This window comes from Telopea speciosissima, chromosome 5 (genome assembly GCF_018873765.1).
Source record: "Telopea speciosissima isolate NSW1024214 ecotype Mountain lineage chromosome 5, Tspe_v1, whole genome shotgun sequence".
Taxonomy (NCBI): Eukaryota; Viridiplantae; Streptophyta; class Magnoliopsida; order Proteales; family Proteaceae; genus Telopea; species Telopea speciosissima.
Window position 1 is genome coordinate 42915239 of NC_057920.1, and position 21496 is coordinate 42936734.

Genomic DNA, 21496 nt, shown 5'->3' on the forward strand with positions numbered 1-21496 from the left:
GCAACTCAAAGGCAGGGGGAAGACTAGAAAGAAATTCAAGCATACGTTGCTGCTCCTTTCTGTTTCTGAGAACCTCTGGATCAGTGGCGAGAGGTTGGTAGTGATCCAACTCTTCCCACTTCTGTGTGAGATGGCTGACATAGTCTTCAATAAACAAACTCTCTGGATCCATAATTACCTGTTCTCATTGAAGATGATAAATCTGAGCATTGTTATGCCTTTGGGAATAGGTTTTCTGAACCGACTCCCAAATATCCTTGGCTGTCTACGTGAACAAATAATTTCGATTGATAGAACATTCCATGGAATGAATTAAACATCCCATCACTTTGAGATTAAGACCCTTCCACTCATCATCAGAAGAATCCCCTTCTTCTTTTGGCTCCATCACCTTGCCATTGATATAGTCCATCAACCTTCTACTCCCAATAAAAACATCTTAGCAGACTGAGCCCACTCAAGATAATTTCTCCCATTAAGCTTCACTGTAGTAATCATCATCATAGGATTGTATTTTTCGGAACTTACTGTATTCTGACTTTGATTTTCATTCCGACCACCATCCATTGTTATAGATTTAGTCTTCATTCTTCATCTTCAAGGCTTCAATCACAAAACATCACAGATCTGATCATAGTCTTCAGAAGAAAATCGTAGGCATTGTAGAAGGGAAATCACAGGCTTCAACAAGTGCTGCATTCAAGAGCCAGGTCAAGCTTGCTCTGATACCATGATGTGAGAACAAGAGAGAGAAGAGAGATTGTGAGAAAGGGAGATTCATGATTAGTTCAAGTAGACAACCGAGCCTCCTACTTATACATTTCATATAGAGAAGCCCTAACACACGAAAGTATGAAACTGCCCCTAGTATACATTACAAAATATTTGGGTTGTTAGTGTTATTAGCAAGGACTTGAACCAAAGGCAGAGGGATGACCCAAAAGAAATTTGAACACACGTTGCTGCTCCTTTCTGTTTCTGAGAACCTCCGGATCAGTGGCTAGAGGTTGATAATGATCCAACTCCCTCCCAGTTCCCACTTCTGTGTGAGACAGCTGAAGTGTAGAGAGAACTCATCCCTTCGTTTAGAATCTAACTCAAGGGTTTTTTTTCACTAGAGCACACTTAACATGTCAGAATTTTGTCACTTCAATCGCTATTCATGTTTTTTTTTTTTTTTTTTTTGGTTTAGAGTTTGGGGGGTTGGGGCACACATCTCTTTCTGTAGGACTCTTAAGGACGGAATAAAAACTTTATTTCATAGAAACTACTACTACTGTAAGCCTTGAACAAGACACGCCCCCCCCCCCCCCCCAAATAAATAAAAAAACCTTATTTGGCCAGTTAAACAGGCCCAAAAGTGAATCAAAAGGCTTTTTCCCTGGACTAGCTTCTTGGGCTGGACATGGATGGGCTTGGGTATCAAAATCTTGTTAAATTTCTCTAGTCATTGAATAGCTGCTGCATCAGGCTGAGAATGTATTGACTATTTGATGATAAAGGGGATATGCAGTAATTGGAGAGATAGCAGGCCCTGATTACAGGCCACTGTCATGGGGATCTTTTTCTCATATTTTATGACCAAAAAAAAAAAAAAAAAAGAGGGCAGGCCTTGTTGTAAGGTTGCTCCATTGTGACCAAATGGTCACGGGTTTGAGTCTGGAAACAGCCTCTCTGCAAAAGCAGGGGTAAGGCTGCGTATGTTATGAACCTCCCAGACCCCGCGGTGGCGGGCCCCAAATTTCAATATATATACCAACTCTGATTTTGCTTTGCTTTTTGGGTAAAGAAATATCTCTTCTCCAGGTATTGTAGATTTTACTATTTGGTACTACGGGTACAAATGAATCGTCATAAAATGGAAGTGACGTGAAAAGACATCAGTAGCTGAAGACTGGTTCAGAATGCCAATATAGTTTGAAATTATTTCGACTTTGCTCGTACTTTTCATTTTTGTTATTAAGTTAATACATAGTTAGATACTTAATTTTTTGGTTAGATTATGAATTAAAATCATCATAATCATACTGTTAGTATGCTTATTTTAGTTGTGATTATATGATAAACCTTGTACTTCATACCCATATAGTGCATGTTACAATTTGATCTAATGAGATGGTGCAAGTTAGCAGTATGAAAATTAAGTTTTTATTTTTATTTTTTATTATTTCCTTTTGTTAATGATTTAAAATGGTTGAGCAGTATTTGACTTTAAGCTTTTATTTGATGTCTTAATTTCAGAAGTATAGCCACCACATTGAAAAGTCTTCATCGCTTTAAGACATTATTGATGGTGAGAAGATTCCGTATGTGACTTATGTGACTCTGGGAAACTGCACATCATTCCTTGAGTCTGGCTGTTATATCAAATATTATTTGCTCCCATTATTGTTATCTTGAATGCTCGATGCAAAGCTGTGCTGCCAGTTTCGGTTTTGTATGCCAGCACTAGAAGTTTCCCACCATCAGGCAACAAGTTTTCAGAATCAGAGATGTTATACTTTAATACAAAGATCCGACTTTATATATCACATCCTTTCTCCATTAACTGGTGTTAATCTCTCTCTCTCTCTCTCTCTATACACCTGTGCACACATTATTGTTTGCTCATTCTGCAACTTCTGTATCTTATCTCTTCTCCTCATTCTCTATGGAGAGAAGCAAAGAGAAGGAGAATACCCACACAAAGATCTTATTAACCTCACTGTCCGCTATGGTTGCTGAGACGACTACCTTCCCCATAGATATCACAAAGACGAGGCTCCAGCTTCATGGTGCATCACTCTCTTCAACTAGCCCGACTAATGCATTCCAAGTGGCATTTGAGACCGTTCAGCGTGAAGGCACTCTAGGTCTTTATAAGGGCCTCTCCCCTGCAATCCTCCGACATCTCTTCTATACACCACTCCGAATTGTTGGGTATGAACACTTAAGAGAGGCCTTTCCAATTGTTTCTTTTTCCCTCATTGGCAAGGCTTTCATTGGAGGGCTTTCTGGCATGATTGCTCAGGTTGTGGCTAGCCCCGCTGACCTTGTAAAGGTCAGAATGCAAGCAGATGGTCTGCTGGTGAGCCAGGGTCTGCAACCAAGGTATACTGGTCCATTTGATGCCATAAACAAGATTGTGCACACAGAAGGTATTTGGGGGCTTTGGAGAGGGGTTCTTCCAAATGTGCAGAGAGCTTTCTTAGTCAACATGGGAGAGTTAGCTTGCTATGATCATGCAAAGCGTTTTATAATCCAGAATCAGATTTGCGAGGACGGTGTTTATGCTCACACCTTTGCTTCTATCATGTCAGGTCTTTCAGCTACCACTTTAAGCTGTCCTGCAGATGTTGTGAAGACAAGAATGATGAACCAAGCTTCAAGTAAGGAAGCTAAGGTCATGTATAAGAGCTCTTATGATTGTTTGGTGAAGACCCTGAGAATTGAAGGTTTACGTGCGCTGTGGAAAGGGTTCTTTCCCACATGGGCAAGGCTTGGTCCTTGGCAGTTTGTATTTTGGGTTTCTTATGAGAAGTTCAGGTACATAGCGGGGCTTTCTTCTTTTTGATAGAGTTTCTTTCTATACGTCTGCTAGAAGTTAAATATCATTCAAATTGCCTTTGCTGATTTACTAATAAAAATTCTCTCCCTCTGTGCTCCTATATCTAATCTTTACTTTGAATTCTCGTTGTGTTCATGGGTTACGGTGTTACCATTGAAAATCATATTCTGGTTTGTTATGAATGATGAGTTTTTCACCTATACTTATGAAATGTAATCTTTTTAACAAATTTTTGTTTGGCTTATTCTTGTTGATGAAGACTTGCAATTAAATGCAGTTCTCCAATTTGTTTCTCCTATGGTGCATGAATAAATATTCCTTGAGATATAAAAATAAAAAAATGTTCTGCTTGAATCATGATAAGATGCCCTGATGGTTTGATATTTTTTACATTTAGTATTCTTAAATAAATATAGAAGGGATATCGGATCGTTACCTTCGTAGCGAGATATCCACGACGCAACGGAAGAGGATAGAGATAGCCCTTGGTTGACAGCCGCACGAACAGCGTAGCGTCTCCCTTGCAGCGGTGCACTCGATAGGTAATCGACCGCAATCAATAGTTCACACTCCAAGTCCCTAGGCAATGATGGATGCCTCTAGGAACACACACACACACGATAGGGAGAGAGCAAGACGAGAGAGGGAGAGAGAACGTGGGATTAAGGAGGCTGTAGTTATGACTTCACTTGTGTAACGCAGCCTCTCTCAATCTCTCTTTTTATATATGAAAAGGGGAGAACCATCTTATGGGCCCCTTCTCCAAACCCTATCCCTAGCCGGGTCCTTTTGACCCACATCTACGCCACATGGGTGCTGGTACAGGCCTCGGGTCCCAATCCGATTTGGTTACATCTCCCACTCGCCCACACAGGGCGGATATACTCAGTCGCTCATCTAAGTCTCTCCCCTACATGTATTCCTTCATATAGGAAATGGAGCGTGCGACCTAACGAGATAGAAGAAAGGTAGGAGTGCTATATCAAGCTTCCATCTAATCAACATAGCACATCATTCAAACTATCTAGGGTACCCCAAACAATCCAATCACACCAAGTTCAGCACTCTCGATCCCTCATGATGAGCAGTGTTGAACCCAAAACATGTAATATGCTCATGACTAAGTCGAAACACAAATATGACAAGTTGCCCGGGCAATGAGTCACACAACAGGGGTGTAATTCTGAATAGTTTTCCCTGAGCCCCACATGTCAATCCGACTATTCCCAATAGCTTTCCCGATCGTGTCCCGTTGGACCGCATCATCCATGGTCCTAAGGAGCACGCCAAAGTAGCGTCATTGGTTGTCCTCTTCATGACATGGTCTCAGGTAGAAGGCATCCATAGGATCAACTCAATTTGATCCATGTGGCTCACACAGTGACGAAGCAGGGATCCATTCAGTCACTCTCACAAATGGTCGAAATGAAGCACATATAGTATGAAATGTATGCTATGGTGCTTCTCCCACTAAGGTGGGTATGTCACTCATAAGATATAAAAGAACACCATACGAGTCTAGGTCCAGTCGCACTGTCAAGCGCCTGACCTGAGTCTTTTAGTCCAGTCGCCTCCATGGCGCCTCCCAGAAGTCTCACACTCAGCTATAAACAGGCTACACTGAGATGTGGAAAACTCTGTGTTCGACCATATAAAGGTCTCATCTTAGCTCTAACTAAGGCGCCACTTAGCGTAAAAGCTGTTTGTTCATCTTGCTTGCTATCTCTAAGCGCCAAAGTGAATTTGGCTCATCTTGCTCGCTATCTCAAGCGCCAAGGTGAATCACCCGTGTGATTGGATCGATTAAAGCCTGGTGACATATTTATTGAATGGATGTATACATAATCAATTACTTAAAGCATAACATGAAGGAAAAATAAGCAAGTAATTTATTTTATTAATGTCCAAATAAAGTGTCCATACAGATAGCAATAACTCAAACGCGACGGAGTCCCAAGTTCCTAATGTGAACAAGGAAGACATCCCTAGCAATAGGCTTGGTAAGAGGATCAGCCACCATGTTGCTATTAGAGATATGCTTCAGGATACACCTCACCTTGCGTAACCATGTCCCGAATGTAGTGATAATGGATATCAATATGTTTGGCCTTCCCATGATATTTGGGGTCTTTAGCATATGCCAAGGCGGTTGTACTGTCACTGTGTACAACTATAGCTTCATCCAAATGCGCTGAAACGCCTAGGCGCCTCAAGAACCTCCTGAGCCAAATGGCCTCCTGAACTGCTGCTGAACAAGCAATGTACTCTGACTCCATTGTAGACAAGGCAATACAGGTCTGCTTCTTGCTACACCAAGATACAACCCCTCCACCAAGGACAAATGCATATCCTGAAGTGGATTTATGCTCGTCCTTATCACTTGCCCAATCCGCATCGCTATAGCCTCTTAGCTTTAAATCCGAGCCGCTATAGCTGAGGACGAAGTCAGCGGTACCACGTAGGTACCTAAAGATTCGTTTCACTGCCTACCAATGACCTGGACCAGGGTTACTCTGATAGTGACTGACCATACCAACTGCAAAGCATATGTCTGGACGCGTGCACATCATTGCGTACATCAGACTACCCACTGCAGCTGCATAGGGTACGTTGGACATTTGATTCTTCTCTTGATCAGTTTTTGGACACTGATCAGTGCTCAAGACACAAGCCTTGTCCATGGGAGTTTCAACAGGCTTTGAGTTATGCATGTGGAACCGTTCAAGGATTTTCTTGATATAAGTCTCTTGAGACAAACCAAGAAAGTTCCTAGATCGGTCTCTCACAATTTTAACTCCCAACACAAAGTTGGCTTCACCCATGTCCTTCATCTCAAATGTGGAGGACAATCACTCTTTAGTGGCGACAATCATCCCAAGGTCATTCCCAGCCAATAGTATGTCATCTACATACAAAGAAAGAATGAGGAAGTTCTTCTTGGATCGTTTGACATACACACAATGGTCTTCTTCAATCATCTTCTTCAATCATCTCAAACCCAAAAGATGTAACGGCGTGATGAAATCTGAAGTACCACTGCCTAGATGATTGCTTGAGTCCATAAATGGATCTTTTTAAGCGGCAGACTTTGCGCTCTTGACCTTTGACTTCAAAACCCTCTGGTTGAGTCATAAAGATCTCTTCATCTAGTTCTCCATTGAGAAATGTAGTTTTAACATCCATTTGGAAGAGTTCCAAATTCATTTTAGCGACAATGGCTAGAATGAGGCGAATAGAGGCAATTCTCACCACAGGGGAGAAAGTCTCTTCATAGTCAATACCCTCCCCTTGGGTATAACCTTTTGCCACAAGGCGTGCCTTATACTTATCGATTGAACCATCCGCTTTGTGCTTAATTTTTAAGACCCATTTGTTTCCAATGGCCTTGCGCCCTGGCGGAAGATCAACCAACTCCCATACTTGGTTCTGGCTCATAGAGGTCAACTCTTCCTCTACTGCAGCTAGGCACAAATCCTTGGCGGGTGAGGAGAGCGCTTCTCGTATAGTAGGCTCATCCTTATCATTTGGTGCACCAATGGCAACGTTCCCCTCGATCGGGTGACGACGATGAGGTACGTGTCCACGTGCACTCTTGCGTGTAAGGGATTCCTGATCATCTAGTGGTACACTCCCACTAGTTGGTACACTCCCACTAGGCTGATGATCAATCTCACTATCTCCGACGATTACAGGATGAGTTAATTCCCCACCCTCGCCGAGAGTAGGTGAGATGTTAACGTCGTCCTCTAACTCAAAGAGGTTGAGATCCCTACTCGCATCACTAATCCTAGGAAAATCTGTTCAATAAAGGCAACATAGCGAGACTTGACCTCAGTCAGTCCTCCATCAGGGTGTTCACTGTACATCACGTAGCCCTTTGAGCTATCGGAATATCTTATAAAGATGTGTTTCCTAGCTCTAGGGCCTAGCTTCCCAAACTTGTGGGAGGCGTTGTGAACATAACTAGCACTTCCCCAAGGTCGCATATGCCCTAGAGTGGGCTTTGCGCCTTTCCATAGTTCATAGGGGGTGGAAGAAACTGATTGTGAAAGCACCCTGTTAAGGATGTAGGCTGCAGTCAAGAGAGCATCCCCCCAAAAGGATATTGGGAGGTTGGCCTGCGCCATCATCGACCTAACCATGTCTAAGAGGGTCCTATTTCTCCTTTCCGCTACACCCATTTTGCTGCGGAGTGTGAGGAATAGTCAATTGCCTACGTATCCCCTTTGCCTCACACAATTCCTTAAACTGATCAGAGAGATACTCGCGTCCTTGGTCAGTGTGCAGAGTCTTTAAATTCTTGCTTAACTGATTCTCAACCTCTGCTACGAAGTGTTTGAAGCAGTCTAATGCTTCGTAGCGGTGAGCGATCAAATACACATAACCGTATTGCGAATAATCATCAATGAATGTGAGAAAATATGAGGCGCCATGGCGTGCCTTCACATTCATAGGTCCGCATATGTCTGAGTGGACTAGCTCTAAGGGAGAAGTCGCACGGACTGCCTTACCAAAAGGCTTTCGATGAGCTTTGCCTGCTAGACAGGGCTCACAAGTTGGTAAGGTGACTTTAGCGAGTGGTCCTAATAGGCCTTCTAGAGCTAGCCTAGTCATCCTATCCCTCCCTATGTGTCCTAGTCTAGCATGCCAAGTAGTGGATTCAGAACACGCATTCACATCAATCACAAAGACAGAATTAGAAGGTGAAGAATCAATAAGATCTAATTTAATAAAACCATCATAAATCAAACCATGTCCAACAACGTCATTATCCAAAATCAAAGTAAAACCCTCTGCATCAATAGTAAATGAATATCCTAAAGTTAACATAGCTGTAACTGAAAGTAGATTATGCTGGATGCTAGGTGCATAAAGCACATCATGGAGTAGGATGGTGCGCCCAGTGCGCAGTTGGAGTTGGTAGACTCCAACACCTTTAACGTCCTCGCTTGTTCCATTCCCCATAAAGATGCTCTGTGAACCAGCCGAAATCCTTCTATAATCTACAAACCCTGCTCGATCTCTGGCTATGTGTCTTGTCGCTCCTGTATCCACAATCCAATTAGACTGTGTGTTAGCAACAAAGACATGTGTTCACACAAAGGTACATAGAGAGCTAGGATGATACGGTACCTTCTTCGGCTCAGTGCAGTCACGAGCCAAGTGTCCCTTTTTCTGGCAGTTATAGCAAGTCATCTTATTGATATCCCTTTTGCTACCACGTTTACCCTTTTTACGCTTGGCGACCTTTCCTTCCTTTGGCGCATCGTTCTTAGCCCCACCTTGACCTCCTGGTTTCCCTTGTCTAGCGCGCTTCTTGTTATTGCGCTTGCCACCTTGGGCGACTAGGGCAGTAGCGCGGTTCGCCTCTTGGCGCTCCGCTTCCAGTTCCACATGTTGAGCAATATCAGAAAAATTCTTGATATTGTCATTATGTGTAAGAACAATTTTCATCTGGTTCCAGGAGTCTGGGAGTGTTCGAATAACGGCTTGAACTTGCTGCTCATCTGTTAGGGTATTCCCAACTTCTTTCAGTTTCCTGATCATTTCTTTGACCACCCTAAGGTGTTCAGTAATGGTGTGCTTGGGATCCTTCCTATACATTTCAAATTTCAAGGTGAGGCCCCTCAACCTAGTGGTGGATGTACCACCAAAAGCTGTTTTCAGCGCATCCCACATGGATTTCGCTGTGGTGTATGTCTCAAATTCACCAAGTAGATCGTCATGCATGCTGCTCAACAAAATGTAGCGCACGCTACGATCCTTCTTAAACCAGGTTTCGTAAGCCTCAAGGTCCCTACGAGCCTGGGTCGTAGTGCCCTCAGGGGGCTTTTGCATCTCTGTGGTGATAAAGTCCAGATATTCTTGCTCATTGAGCAGGAAACAAACCTTCTTGGCCCATAGGTCATAGTTGGGGCTTTCTAATTTTCCACCTTTGTTCAAGTCAGCAATCACATTTTTGGAGGCTGCCATTGTTCTACAAACAACAATAGCGCGACATTAATTACACATCCATTAACGAATTCACTCCAAAAATCCTATCAAAATTATGGGTTCCAAGTACTAGAGAGTGAGACCAAAAATTTTGCCATGGCTCATAATCAAATCTCACATTAGTGGTAGTGGGACCTATAATTTTGATTGATTTTGAGTGAATCAAACATAAAAGGAGGAATGGGCATCTCGAATCCACAAATTGCGTCATACATAAGTGTGCGCATGAATCCTACAATGGAACCCGATTAGTATTTAAAGTGGCATGTCGAGGTAGTATAAGCATGTGATATGCAGTGTGGGGCGCTAACCCTTTACAAGGCTTCTCAAAAATTATAATTACATTGTCCCAAAAATTACAACTTGCAAATCCTACTACATCAATCTACTGAGTAGGGAGCGCCGCACTTTGCACCACACACGAATACTAACTCTAACGCACATACATAGTAACATGTCCACTTACATAGAATACCAATCATGACCTCCAACCCAAAAACATGCATAATCATATATAGGCTGATGGGTGGAGGTCGACCACGCATTCCAAACAAAATGGAGCGGGTCATGAGTCAATAACCGCCATGGGAGGGTAAATTGCCAACATATAAATTGCTTAATTAATTTAAAGCAAAATATAAAATGTGCAATATACACTCAAGCATGCAAAAAAAAACATTAAAGCATTCACATAAGCAATAATGCTAATTAAGCAAGTCATTATTAACTGTTTCTGGAATTATAAATCAATAGGCCCTTATGGTCTTTGTTCCAGAAATAACATGCAATAACCATAAAAAAAAGTTACTAAACAGCATTCTCAAAAAAATAAATAAACAAAAAAAATTTCAAAAGTTCAAAACACACTACGGTTTACCAAAACCGTTTTGGTTTTATCCACTTGTTTTTTTTTTTTTGTTTTTAAACATGGTTCAGCACGTAGTTGAAGGAAACTTTAAGAAAAAAAACAGGAATCCAATTCGGTTACCAAAACCGTTTTGGTTTTTATCCATTTTTTTTTAAAGAAGGTGGGTGCAACACATGGGTTGAGGGGACTTTTGAAAAGAGTCCAATTCCCTCTTCCTTCCCCAACCCACCAACTATTCCAACAAAAACGCAGAACCAGCAAAAACATCGCCATGGCTGCCGCGGCAGTGGTTGGCGGACTCGCTGCCCCAGCTTGCAACGGCTTTGGTCACTGCCAATTTCAGCGGGTTCCGGCCACTATCCGGTATGCCATGGTTATTAATCTTCCCCTTTTTTTAAAAAAAAAATTGCAGCTATAGCAGCGACAAAGCCACACACTCAGCCGACATTGGTCTTGCGACTCGAGCGCATGAGACCAAGACTTATGGTAGCGACCAAACAGCGCTCAAGCCACATAGGCCGACAGCCTGTGGTAAAAGAGGAGCAACATTCTCAAGCCGTGCTCAGCAATCTACTGTAGCTATAAGGCTGCGCAAGCCTCAAGCTGTGCGTAGCAACCTTAGTTTTTAAATATGCAGAATCATGAATAAAATAAAAAAAAAACTACAACCAGACCTACTGCTAGAGTCACACAGACTCGCAGAGATGGCCCCAAATCGGCTTGCATTTGCTCGGTGCGGACCACGAAGGCCATGAGAGCAGTTGCGCAGAGAGCCGCGGCCAAAAAACAAAGGTAAAAGACAATAAAAAAAAACTAAGTTTCACTTCGCGGCTTAGCCGCAGCCAAACACGATGTGGCGCGGTGATTTAGGACAGTATACGGCACAATCAAGAACATTACAAGCTCTGATACCAATCTTAAATAAATATAGAAGGGATATCGGATCGTTACCTTCGTAGCGAGATATCCACGACGCAACGGAAGAGGATAGAGATAGCCCTTGGTTGACACGAACAGCGTAGCGTCTCCCTTGTAGGGGTGCACTCGATAGGTAATCAACCGCAATCAATAGTTCACACTCCAAGTCCCTAGGCAATGATGGATGCCTCTAGGAACACACACACACGGTAGGGAGAGAGCAAGACGAGAGAGGGAGAGAGAACGTGGGATTAAGGAGGCTGCAGTTATGACTTCACTTGTGTAACGCAGCCTCTCTCAATCTCTCTTTTTATATATGAAAAGGGGAGAACCACCTTATGGGCCCTTCTCCAAACCCTATCCCTAGCTAGGTCCTTTTGACCCACATCTACCCCACATGGGCGCGGGTACAGGCCTCGGGTCCAAACCCGATTTGGTTACAAGTATCAAGTAAATACAATGCAATGTTATATTAATTGACTGAGCTCTGGGTCTAAATGAGTAAAGAAACTCCCAAGTGTAGAAAAAACATCCATCCATCGATCGGGACTTGTCGTTGTGCTAAGGCTGAACCCGTAGCAATGCCATCCACGCAACACCTTCAAAGGAAGGTCTTGATCTTCGGTAAGGTGGAGCATCGCCAGATTGATTTCCACACTTTTGATGGCACACTCAGCCAACGATGAGGTGCTGCAGTTGAAGGTCAACCAAGCTTTTGTGCCTTTATCCACTGATTACTGAGAAGATGATACACTCTTCTAACTAAGAAATGCCCATCCTTCATTGCCCCCCATACCTGATGATCATCGACAGGAAATAGGCTCAACTGTATTCGGTAGATGGCATGACGGTCCTTACGGTCCACAGGGTGGAAATAGCTGTCAATAACACTTCTATTCCAACAACCGTTGGCTGGATCGATGAGCTCATGAATCTTCTCCAACAGCCAGTCCTCTAGCGGTGGGTATTGATTGCAGCTTAAAATTAGGCAGATTAGGAAGCCATCTATCATCCCAAATCCTTATATGTTCCCCGGTTCCCACCCGCCAAACAAACCCATTTCCAGCACCTTCCTTCCTTCCAAAATGCTCTGCCATGCCCATGAAGGCCCAACACCCACTGAAGCACTCATAAACTCGCGACCCGGAAAATAAATAGATTTCATGAATCTTACCCATGGCAATTCTAGTTCACTCCAGATTTTTCAGGCCACCTTCGCTAGTAGTGCTTTGTTGTGAAGAGTAGGATCACGAAAGCCTAACCCTCCCTTCTCTTTAGATTAACACAGACGCATCCATGAAATCCAATGAATTCTCCTTCGATTAGAACCATCACCCCAAAAGAAGTTTGTAGTAGCTTTCCATAGTTGAGAGTGATGTGTAGCTGGTAACTTGAAATGTGAACCAGCATAGTTAGGCATAGAGAACGCTACTGATTTCATCATAATCTCCTTCCCCGCATGTGACAAGAGCCGCTACTTCCACCCACTAAATCACTACTCCGTCTTCACAGTAAGATCATGGAATAAATCTTTTTTGGACATGTCAAAAATAGTAGGGAGGCCTAAGTACTTACTTGGACCTCTGCCGCATGGTACCTTAAGGAATTTTGAGAACCATCTTCTAAACCGTCCCGGTACATTGGGGCTAAATGACATTGAAGATTTCTTAAAATTGATGGACTGGCTGCTTGCTTTACAGTATGGATCTAGACATTGTTGTAAGTACCCAACCTCCTCCAGCTTCATTTTTGAAAAAATTAAACAGTCATCGGCGAATAATAGGTGTGTCACCGATGGAGATCTATTCTGAATGCGAATCCCCTTGATCAACCTGGACTCCTCAAAATTGGAGATGATACTGCTTAAAGCTTAGGAGCATAGAATGAAGAGTGTAGGTGAAAGGGGGTCCCCCTGTCGAATTCCTCTAGTAGAGGTAACGCTTCCCCAAATCCCACCGTTGATCACCAATTTGTAGGAGATTGACTGCAAGTAGGACATCACCAGGAAACCCAATGAGGAGGGAACCCATACCGCAACAAAACCTGGTGGAGAAACTCCCATTCAATTCCGTCATATGCCTTCCGCATATCTAATTTCAAAGCCATAAGCTTTTGCTTGCCTTTCTTTTTATGGTTGATGTAGTGGAAGACTTCATGGGCTGTGTATACATTATCCGAAGTGGACCGGTTAGGGATGAACGCTACTTGTGCTGGTGAGATTAGCAGATCCATGACCTCCTTCAACCTGTTCGCCATGATTTTAGTGATAATCTTGACTGCTACTGCATATAGGCTAATCGGCCTGTACTGTTCTGCAAACTCTGGATTAGTACATTTAGGGACCAAACACAACAAGGTCTCATTACATGAAGCTGAAAGAATTCCAGGCATAAAAAAATTACAAACAAAGGTATAGAGATCACTCTGTGCAATAATGACCCTATTTTTATTTATGGAAATGCTGTAAGTCCCGCTTTCACAACGTCCCGGGGGGGGGGTGTTGGATTGGAGACAATCCAAAGATTTGGTGTTTTTGCTTGGAGTGGCTTATCTCATACTAGAAGCAGCTAGCAGCACTAAGCAATGGCCCCTATATGGTAATCCTCGTAGTTTGTGTTTTATTTTACACAACACTGCACATTGGTATTATATTTGTGCTCTAAGTAGCTTATAAATATAATCCATCTGCTTGGTGGTTCAGATATTAGAGCTATTTGACTTGCAAAAAAAAAAAAAACAAAAAAACAAAAAAGAGGTGATACAATTATCTTGATAATCAAATTGATACCATATTATAAAAGTTAGTGTCACAACCCTAAACACCTGGACCTAGTTGGGCCCATGACACCAGATCTAGAATAGCACATGAATAACGTAATTATTCAATCATATATGATTTACATTGGAGCAGACATGCTTAGAATCCTTACAAATTAAAACCTTTTCTTTTCACATAAAAATCATCATCAACAAAAGACTTTAATGATTAAAGTGGGGAATTCAAAAGCTTAAGTATCATAATTAATATTCCATCAAAAAAAAGTATCATAATTAATAAAACATCTTCCCACAATAATCCTCACGAACCAAAAGTGTTCCACATCCTATTTGCTCAGATGGCGCAGGGGGAAGCCTTCAAAGAGTTGTTTTAGTCAGGTGTTTTTAGCCCCTCCATTCGCTTATAAAATAATCTTCAAGGTGGATTGTCTCTCTAGGAGTTGGCAGGGAGAAGAGCATCGTGTAAGGCCCTCCAATGTTGAATGTGAAGGAGATCCGCCACATCTTATCTTGCTGCGGAATGGGGGTTTCCATCACATCCTCTCCTGATTTGAACGATGACCGATGGATATGTTAAGATGAAAACAAGGAGTTTTAGGATGGCATCGAATCCTCGTCTAGATAATCGAAGCACTGATGTAACGCGACTTTAGGGAGAGCTAAGCAAGTAGGGTCCCCTTTTTTAGGGCAACCTTCCTTCCCCAACCCTCTCAACTGATTATGAACCATCAGGAGCTCGTATGAGAGTTGGTTTGACTGCTCTAATTATGGCTATGAGGATCCGTTCCTAGAACCACACGTTTCCTAGCGCTTGGTTCGGATGGGGTTGGGTTATGCCCCTCTGTTGGAGAGAAAGAAGGAATGTGTCTTCTCAATGGTTATGATTTATTGGGGGATTGGGGTCATACAATTAAATGAAACGGAGTCGCCACCTAGGATTAGGACCTAGGACCCATTGGTGTAGCCCAGTGAAGGGCTACGAGACTTCGCTTGGTCTGGTCAGAGATTCGGGGTAAGTGATTAGGTTACGAGAGTGGGAAGGTGTTAGGCACCCACCTCGCCCGGGTAAACCAATCTTTCTACTAGATGTTGATTTTCGAATATTCTCCCTTCATAAATGTTCTATTTCCATAGGTATAGCTAAAATGATGCACGAACTGTTTAAAGTTAAACTAATTTAAATTAACTACTATACACTACACAAGAGTAATTTAAAAGTCTACATTGTTACAAAATTAAAGTGTGATGAAAGAATTAAATACTTGTATGCTTTAAACCAATGCAATTATAAGGGACGGATCGCGTCCCCCAGCTCAGGTGGAGGCAAAAGACTGGCTTCGCCCTTCGTCGAATAGAGTAACGACTTACGGATATCGGGTAATAGGGCCTTAGATAGAGTAACGACGTTAGAAAGCTTGGGAAAGTAATCACCCAAATGTTGGGCAGAGTAATGGCTCACAAGTGTCGGGTACTAGGACCTTGGACAGAGTAACAGCGTTAGAAAGCTTTGGAAAGTAATCATCCAGATGTCGGGCAAAGTAATGACTCACAAGTGTCGGGCACTAGGACCTCGGACAGAATAACGACGTCGAAAAGCTTCGGAAACTAGGCATTAGTACGTCGGACAGGGTGACTACGCCATGAGAGATTTCGGGGGTTTGGATGGAAATGGGTTAGGGAAGGTGGATTCTGGGGACCCAGACTTCGGATAGAGGGACAAGGCTCGAAGGCTTGAAATCGGACTTGGGAAAGGCCCCGCAACAAGGAAACTAGGCTTTGGAAGGGACACGGGCAAAGGTTCAGAGTCTAGGAGCTCCCCCTCCCCCCTCTTGGAAACTTTGAATTTGTTGAAATGAGGGGTGGGGGTATTTATAGGCAAAATTTTTGTCTGGAGGCGCCGCGGGGTCAGGGTTTGTTTGGAGCGACGCTATCGCTATCAGGTGCAGTGCTGCCGTGCAGTGCCATCGTTGGGTGCGGTGCTGTCGTGCAGCACCGCAGCTAGGCGTAGTGATGTCGTGCAACGCTGTAACCACGTGTGGTGCCCCCGGGAGCGTTGTGTGGGGTCGTTTCGGGGATGCGGGGGACCGGGGTGGAAACGAGGTGGGACAGAGGGTGTTCAAGTCACTCCGAAGGAAAAGAGTTTTTAAAGGGCACTGCCAGTCTTTCGCATCCGGTTGTCGTCATCGCTGGGGGGTGGCAAAATCCAGCGTCTACAGTTTGCCCCTCTTTGGCCAAGACCTTTGCCAACAGCCAAAGGGCAAAGACAAAAGACCGCTTGATTTTGTCACCAGGAGCATGCATCACCGCTACTTTTCTCATAGGTGGCGGAGTTGAACGATAAAACCGTGTCTCGGTAAACCATTCAACAAATATTTTAAGCAACTACTACTGTCACTTTGCTCATAGGCGACGGTGTTCCCTCGGCCAACTTTTCAGTGAGCCTCCTTAGGTCGAGCAACTACTCCATTACTTTGCTAAAAGGTAATGGAGGTCCCTTAGTAAACCTTTCGATAAACTTCCTCGGGTTGAGCAACTACTATCGCCACTTTGCTCATAGGTGACGATGTTTTGAACGATCAAACCTAATTCGGCAAATCGCTCGGTGAAATCTTTTATTTTGAACGATAAAACCTATCTTGGCAAATCGTCCAATGAAATCTTTTATTTTGAACGATAAAACCTATCTCGGTAAACTGTCCAATGAAATCTTTTGTTTTGAACGATAAAACCTATCTCGGCAAACTGTCCAATGAAATCTTTTGTTTTGAACGATAAAGGATTGGGTGTCAACGGGAGATCGAAGATCTGATGGCAGTGGGCGATCAACATATCAGATGACATCAGATAATCATAGAGTCAAATGGCAATGAGCGATCTAGGGATTGGATGACAACGGTTGATTCAAGGATCGGATGACAATGGGTGATCAGCAGATCAAATGGCAACGGATGATCAAAAAATCAAATGGCAATGGGCGATCAACAGATCAAATGGCAACAGACGATCAAAAAGTCAAATGGCAATAGACGATTCAAGGATCGGATGACAATGGGTGATCAACAGATCAAATGGCAATGAGCGATTGAAAGATTGGATGACAATGGGTGATCAATAGATCAAATGGCAACGGACGATTCAAGGATCGAATGACAATGGGTGATCAACAGATCAAATGGCAATGGGCGATCGAAAGATTGGATGACAATGGGTGATCAACAGATCAAATGGCAACGGGCGATCAAAAGATCAGATGACAATGGGCGATCAATAGATCAACAAGGGGAATGGTTTTGAGCGACGCTCCATTGGATTCTGATTTATGAGCGACGCTCGGTAGGAAATCTGACTTTGAGCAACGCTCGGCAGGGATTTTTGGTTTTCAGCAACGCTCAACAAAGTTTTGAGTTTTAGCATTGCTCGATCGAAAATCTGATTTTGAGCAATGCTCGATTGGAATTTTTGATTTTGAGCATTGCTCAGCAAAGTTTTGAGTTTGAGCATTGCTCGATCGGAAATCTGAATTTGAGCAACGCTCGGCAGGAATTTTTGGTTTTGAGCATCGCTCAGCAAAGTTTAGAGTTTGAGCATTGCTCGATTGGAAAGGCATCATGACCAAATTTTAGAAATGTACGATGAGACGACATCGTGACCGATTTTTTGGAATGTACGATAAGATGGCATTGTGAACAATTTTTGGAGAATGTATAATGAGGTGGTATCATGATCAATTCTTGGAAAACGTACGATGAGATGGCATCGCGACCAACTTCTTTTTTTGGAAAATGTACGATGAGATGTCATCGCGACCAATTTTTGAAAAATGTATGATGAGATGGCATCGCGACAAATTTTTGGAAAACGTACGATGAGATGGCATCACGATCAATTTTGGAAAACGCACGATGAGATGGCATCGTGACCAATTTTTTGTAAATGTATGATGAGATGGCATTGTGACCAATTTTTTTTGAAAATGTATGATGAGACGGCATCGTAACCGAAAAGATGGGGTCACCGAGTGATCGAGCCATGCGAGTATAGTAGAGATCGAAAAACCACAAGAGATCGGACTATACGTGAGTATAGAGGAGATTAGAGGACCACAGAAGGTTGATCTATACACAAGTATAGCGGAAATCAAGAGACTACTGGAGGTCGGACTACACACGAGTATAGTGGAAATCGGGAGACCATGGGAGGTCGGTCTATACGCGAGTATAGCGGAAATCAAGAGACCATAGGAGGTCGGACTACACGCGGGTATAGTGCAGATCGGGAGACCATAGGAGGTCAGACTATACGTGAGTATAGCGAAAATCAGGAGACCACAGGAGGTCGGGCTATACGCGAGTATAGTGGAAATTAAGAGACCATGGGAGGTCGGACTTCACGCAAATATAGTGGAAATTGGGAGACCACGGGAGGTCGGCCTATACGCGAGTATAGTAGAAATTAAGAGACCATGGGAGGACAGACTACACGCGAGTATAGTGGAAATCAGGAGACCACGGGAGGTCGGTTTATACGTGAGTATAGTAGAAATCAAGAGACCATAGGAGGTCGGTCTATACACGAGTATAGCAGAAATCAAGAGACCACAGGAGGTCGGTCTATACGCGAGTATAGCGAGGATCAGAAAGGTCAATGATTAACTTGTACATGAGTACAAGGGGATCAAATTTGTAGGGCAGTCAAATTATACATGAGTAAAGCGGGTTTAATGAATGATCAGGCTATACACGAGTATAGTAGAGATTAATAGGATCAAGTTGCACAAGAGTGCGAAATTTTTAAAGGTCATTGATGAATTCAGAGTGGTCGAATAATCAAATTGCATGAGAGTGCAGAAGAGATCGAAGGTTTGATCAAGCCAAACATGAGTGTGTTGGGAGTTAAATAATATGAGATCTAGTTGTACACGAGTTCAATGGTGATCAAATGAGTAGGTTGCATGTGAGCATAATAGAAATCAAAGCACTGGATGATACATATGATAATGCAATCCTTATGCATGATGAAAATTGAAAAGCAATCCAATATATATACCATGAGAAGTCAAGTAGTGGCGAGTACTACAATGACAAAATATAATTTAAATTGCAAAAGTGAAAATAATCCTATGTAAAAAAAACATTTTATGTAAAGAGAAAACAATCAATCCTATGCAAATATTTATAATGTGATCATGGAAAAATGAAACACAATCACATACAATTAGAGATACTTACCAAATATCCTTCATTTTTGTACTGCACAATACTTGTTCTTCACAAAAGGTTAGTGAACAATTGTGATGGCATCATTAAAAACCTAGGCAATCTGGGAGTCACTCAAGCATTTTCCATGATTGCAATTCACACTTTTTTATTTTTATTTTTTTTTCTCTTTTCCTCTTTTTTTTTTTCTTGAAAGAAAATTTTATTTTGCAAAAGTATTTATTTTGAAACCCTATTACATAATTCCACACAGGCATATTATTCACATCCCTGTTACATGCATATAGGCTCGTCAAACATTGAGGGGCCAAGGTCGAATGGGTAGAATTTTGCCCCAGTAGGTCAGAATGGATGCGACCAAGATGGGTGGATAGGTCATTCTTCCCTTCCTCCATGGGTAGCATTGTCTTTCTTTTTCATTTGGTCATTGAGGTTATTCAATGATTAGGAACTAATCTCCATGGACAAAATGCCCCTCTTATTTCAGATGCTCTTTTTAGGTAGACTGCCCCAGGGAAATAAACTTTCTTCCTCATGCCCCATCATCTCCGATAGAAATTACCCCAGTGACAACTTGATTCCTCTTTTGATATTCCCCTAGTCGCCTTGCTGGTTAAAAGGATGAGTACACTGCTGCTGACACTCCGATCCTTAGGATTTTGTAAACCATAAATTCCCTTGATCTTGGTAGACAAGCTGTCTTTTTTTTTTTTTTTAAATCTATCATTGGGTCGCATCAAAGAGAGAGATACAGACGAATGAGGGAATATAGTGGAAATATGGAGAGTAGAAGAGATAAGAAGCAAATGGATGAACGGAGTATTGTATATGTGGGAGGACCGAACTTGATTCTTCTTTTTTTCAAGTTGCCTACGTACCCTAAGTAGGGATCAGGTCGAACATAGTTCAAGATAAAGATGTCCCAACGTCAAAGCCTTGATAATTAAGTTCCGTCATAGCTGGGTGAGCTCAAAGCTGCAGAGGAGAATCTCATCATCGTTTAGCCCGAGAGGACTTTACTAGGTTGTAATGGGGCTTAGGACTGGGTTCCAAAGGATGGTAGAGGCTCAAATGTGCACCTAAAATCCAACTATGGCATGACACTTCTGCTCCAAAAATTCTACCAGGAATCTGGTAATTGAATTCTTTTTTTTTTTTTGGGATTTTGACAATTTTTCTTTCCAGAAGTGCAATCGAGAAGTTAGGCAATCCTTCTCATTTTAACTGAGGGCTTTACCCTCGAAGATTGACTAACAATTTTGACAATATTATCTCCCAAGGAAAAGTGGCAATTTTTGCCCCATGGTCTAATTGCTCCTATGTGTTTGCAAGATTTGAGCTAATGCATCCTCTCTCTTTTTCAAAAAAAAATTTTTTTACTCTCATTTATTTTTGCTCTCTTTGTTTTTTTTTTTCTGAACTATTCATCCTGTTTTTTTTTTTTTTTTTTGGACTCTTTCACCATCTCCCTTTTTTTTTTTTTTTTTTTTTTATTGGCTCAACTTTGGTTTTGGAGATGGAGCTTTTCTATTCTTTTTATCCTTCGGAAACGTATTACTCTTGTGACATCTTCCTTCAACACGGAGACTCCTTCCGATCAGACCCTAGAAGCTAGTGGGATATTTGATAAGCAGGAGGATGTATGGATAATGGGGTGTAGGTGGGCAAAGACGAGTTTTTATTTTTATTTTTTAGAAAAGGTTAAGGCATAACTGGGGGACTTGCGGGTTGCTGTCTTAGGATTTATCTAGGATAACTAGCGGCCAAAAGGGAGCCTCTTTTAACAGGCTTTATGAGATGGAATCTTCATCTAAGCTTTCGGGTCGTTTGAAGGGGATCAGATGTATGGAAAGCTTAAGATCTTTGACCGATTAAGACTTTGACCTTGGGGAATAGGGTAATGATTTTTTTTACTAACAATTAGGAGATTGTCCTAAACTATCATTCGAACGAAAGTAAAAAGAAAGAGATTGCATAGATGGAAAGGAAAACATGTTTATTGACAGCTAATGGACAATACACTGTAGATGAAATTACAGAAGGAAATTTGACTGAATGAAAAGACCTAAAGACCTAAGGGACACGGATCCAATGATGTCTTCAGTGCGATCCTGTCTACACAAGAGTGAAGTACTGTCACTGCTTTGTCACGGGACTGTGCAGTTTATACCATCA

At 42.4% G+C, this 21496-nt stretch overlaps 1 protein-coding gene across 1 annotated transcript; it reads left to right on the forward strand.

Annotated features, from left to right (window-relative positions):
• The first annotated feature begins 2104 nt into the window (after positions 1–2104).
• Positions 2105–3648, forward strand: LOC122660840 (mitochondrial uncoupling protein 3). The gene has a single exon (XM_043856086.1). It carries the CDS (start codon positions 2651–2653, stop codon positions 3551–3553), a length of 903 nt encoding a protein of 300 aa, XP_043712021.1. The 5' UTR covers positions 2105–2650; the 3' UTR covers positions 3554–3648.
• The last annotated feature ends 17848 nt before the right edge of the window (positions 3649–21496 follow it).

Bases quoted from the DNA above. Each gene is read 5' to 3' on its own strand.
- LOC122660840 (XM_043856086.1), top strand. From the start codon at position 2,651: ATGGAGAGAAGCAAAGAGAAGGAGAATACCCACACAAAGATCTTATTA.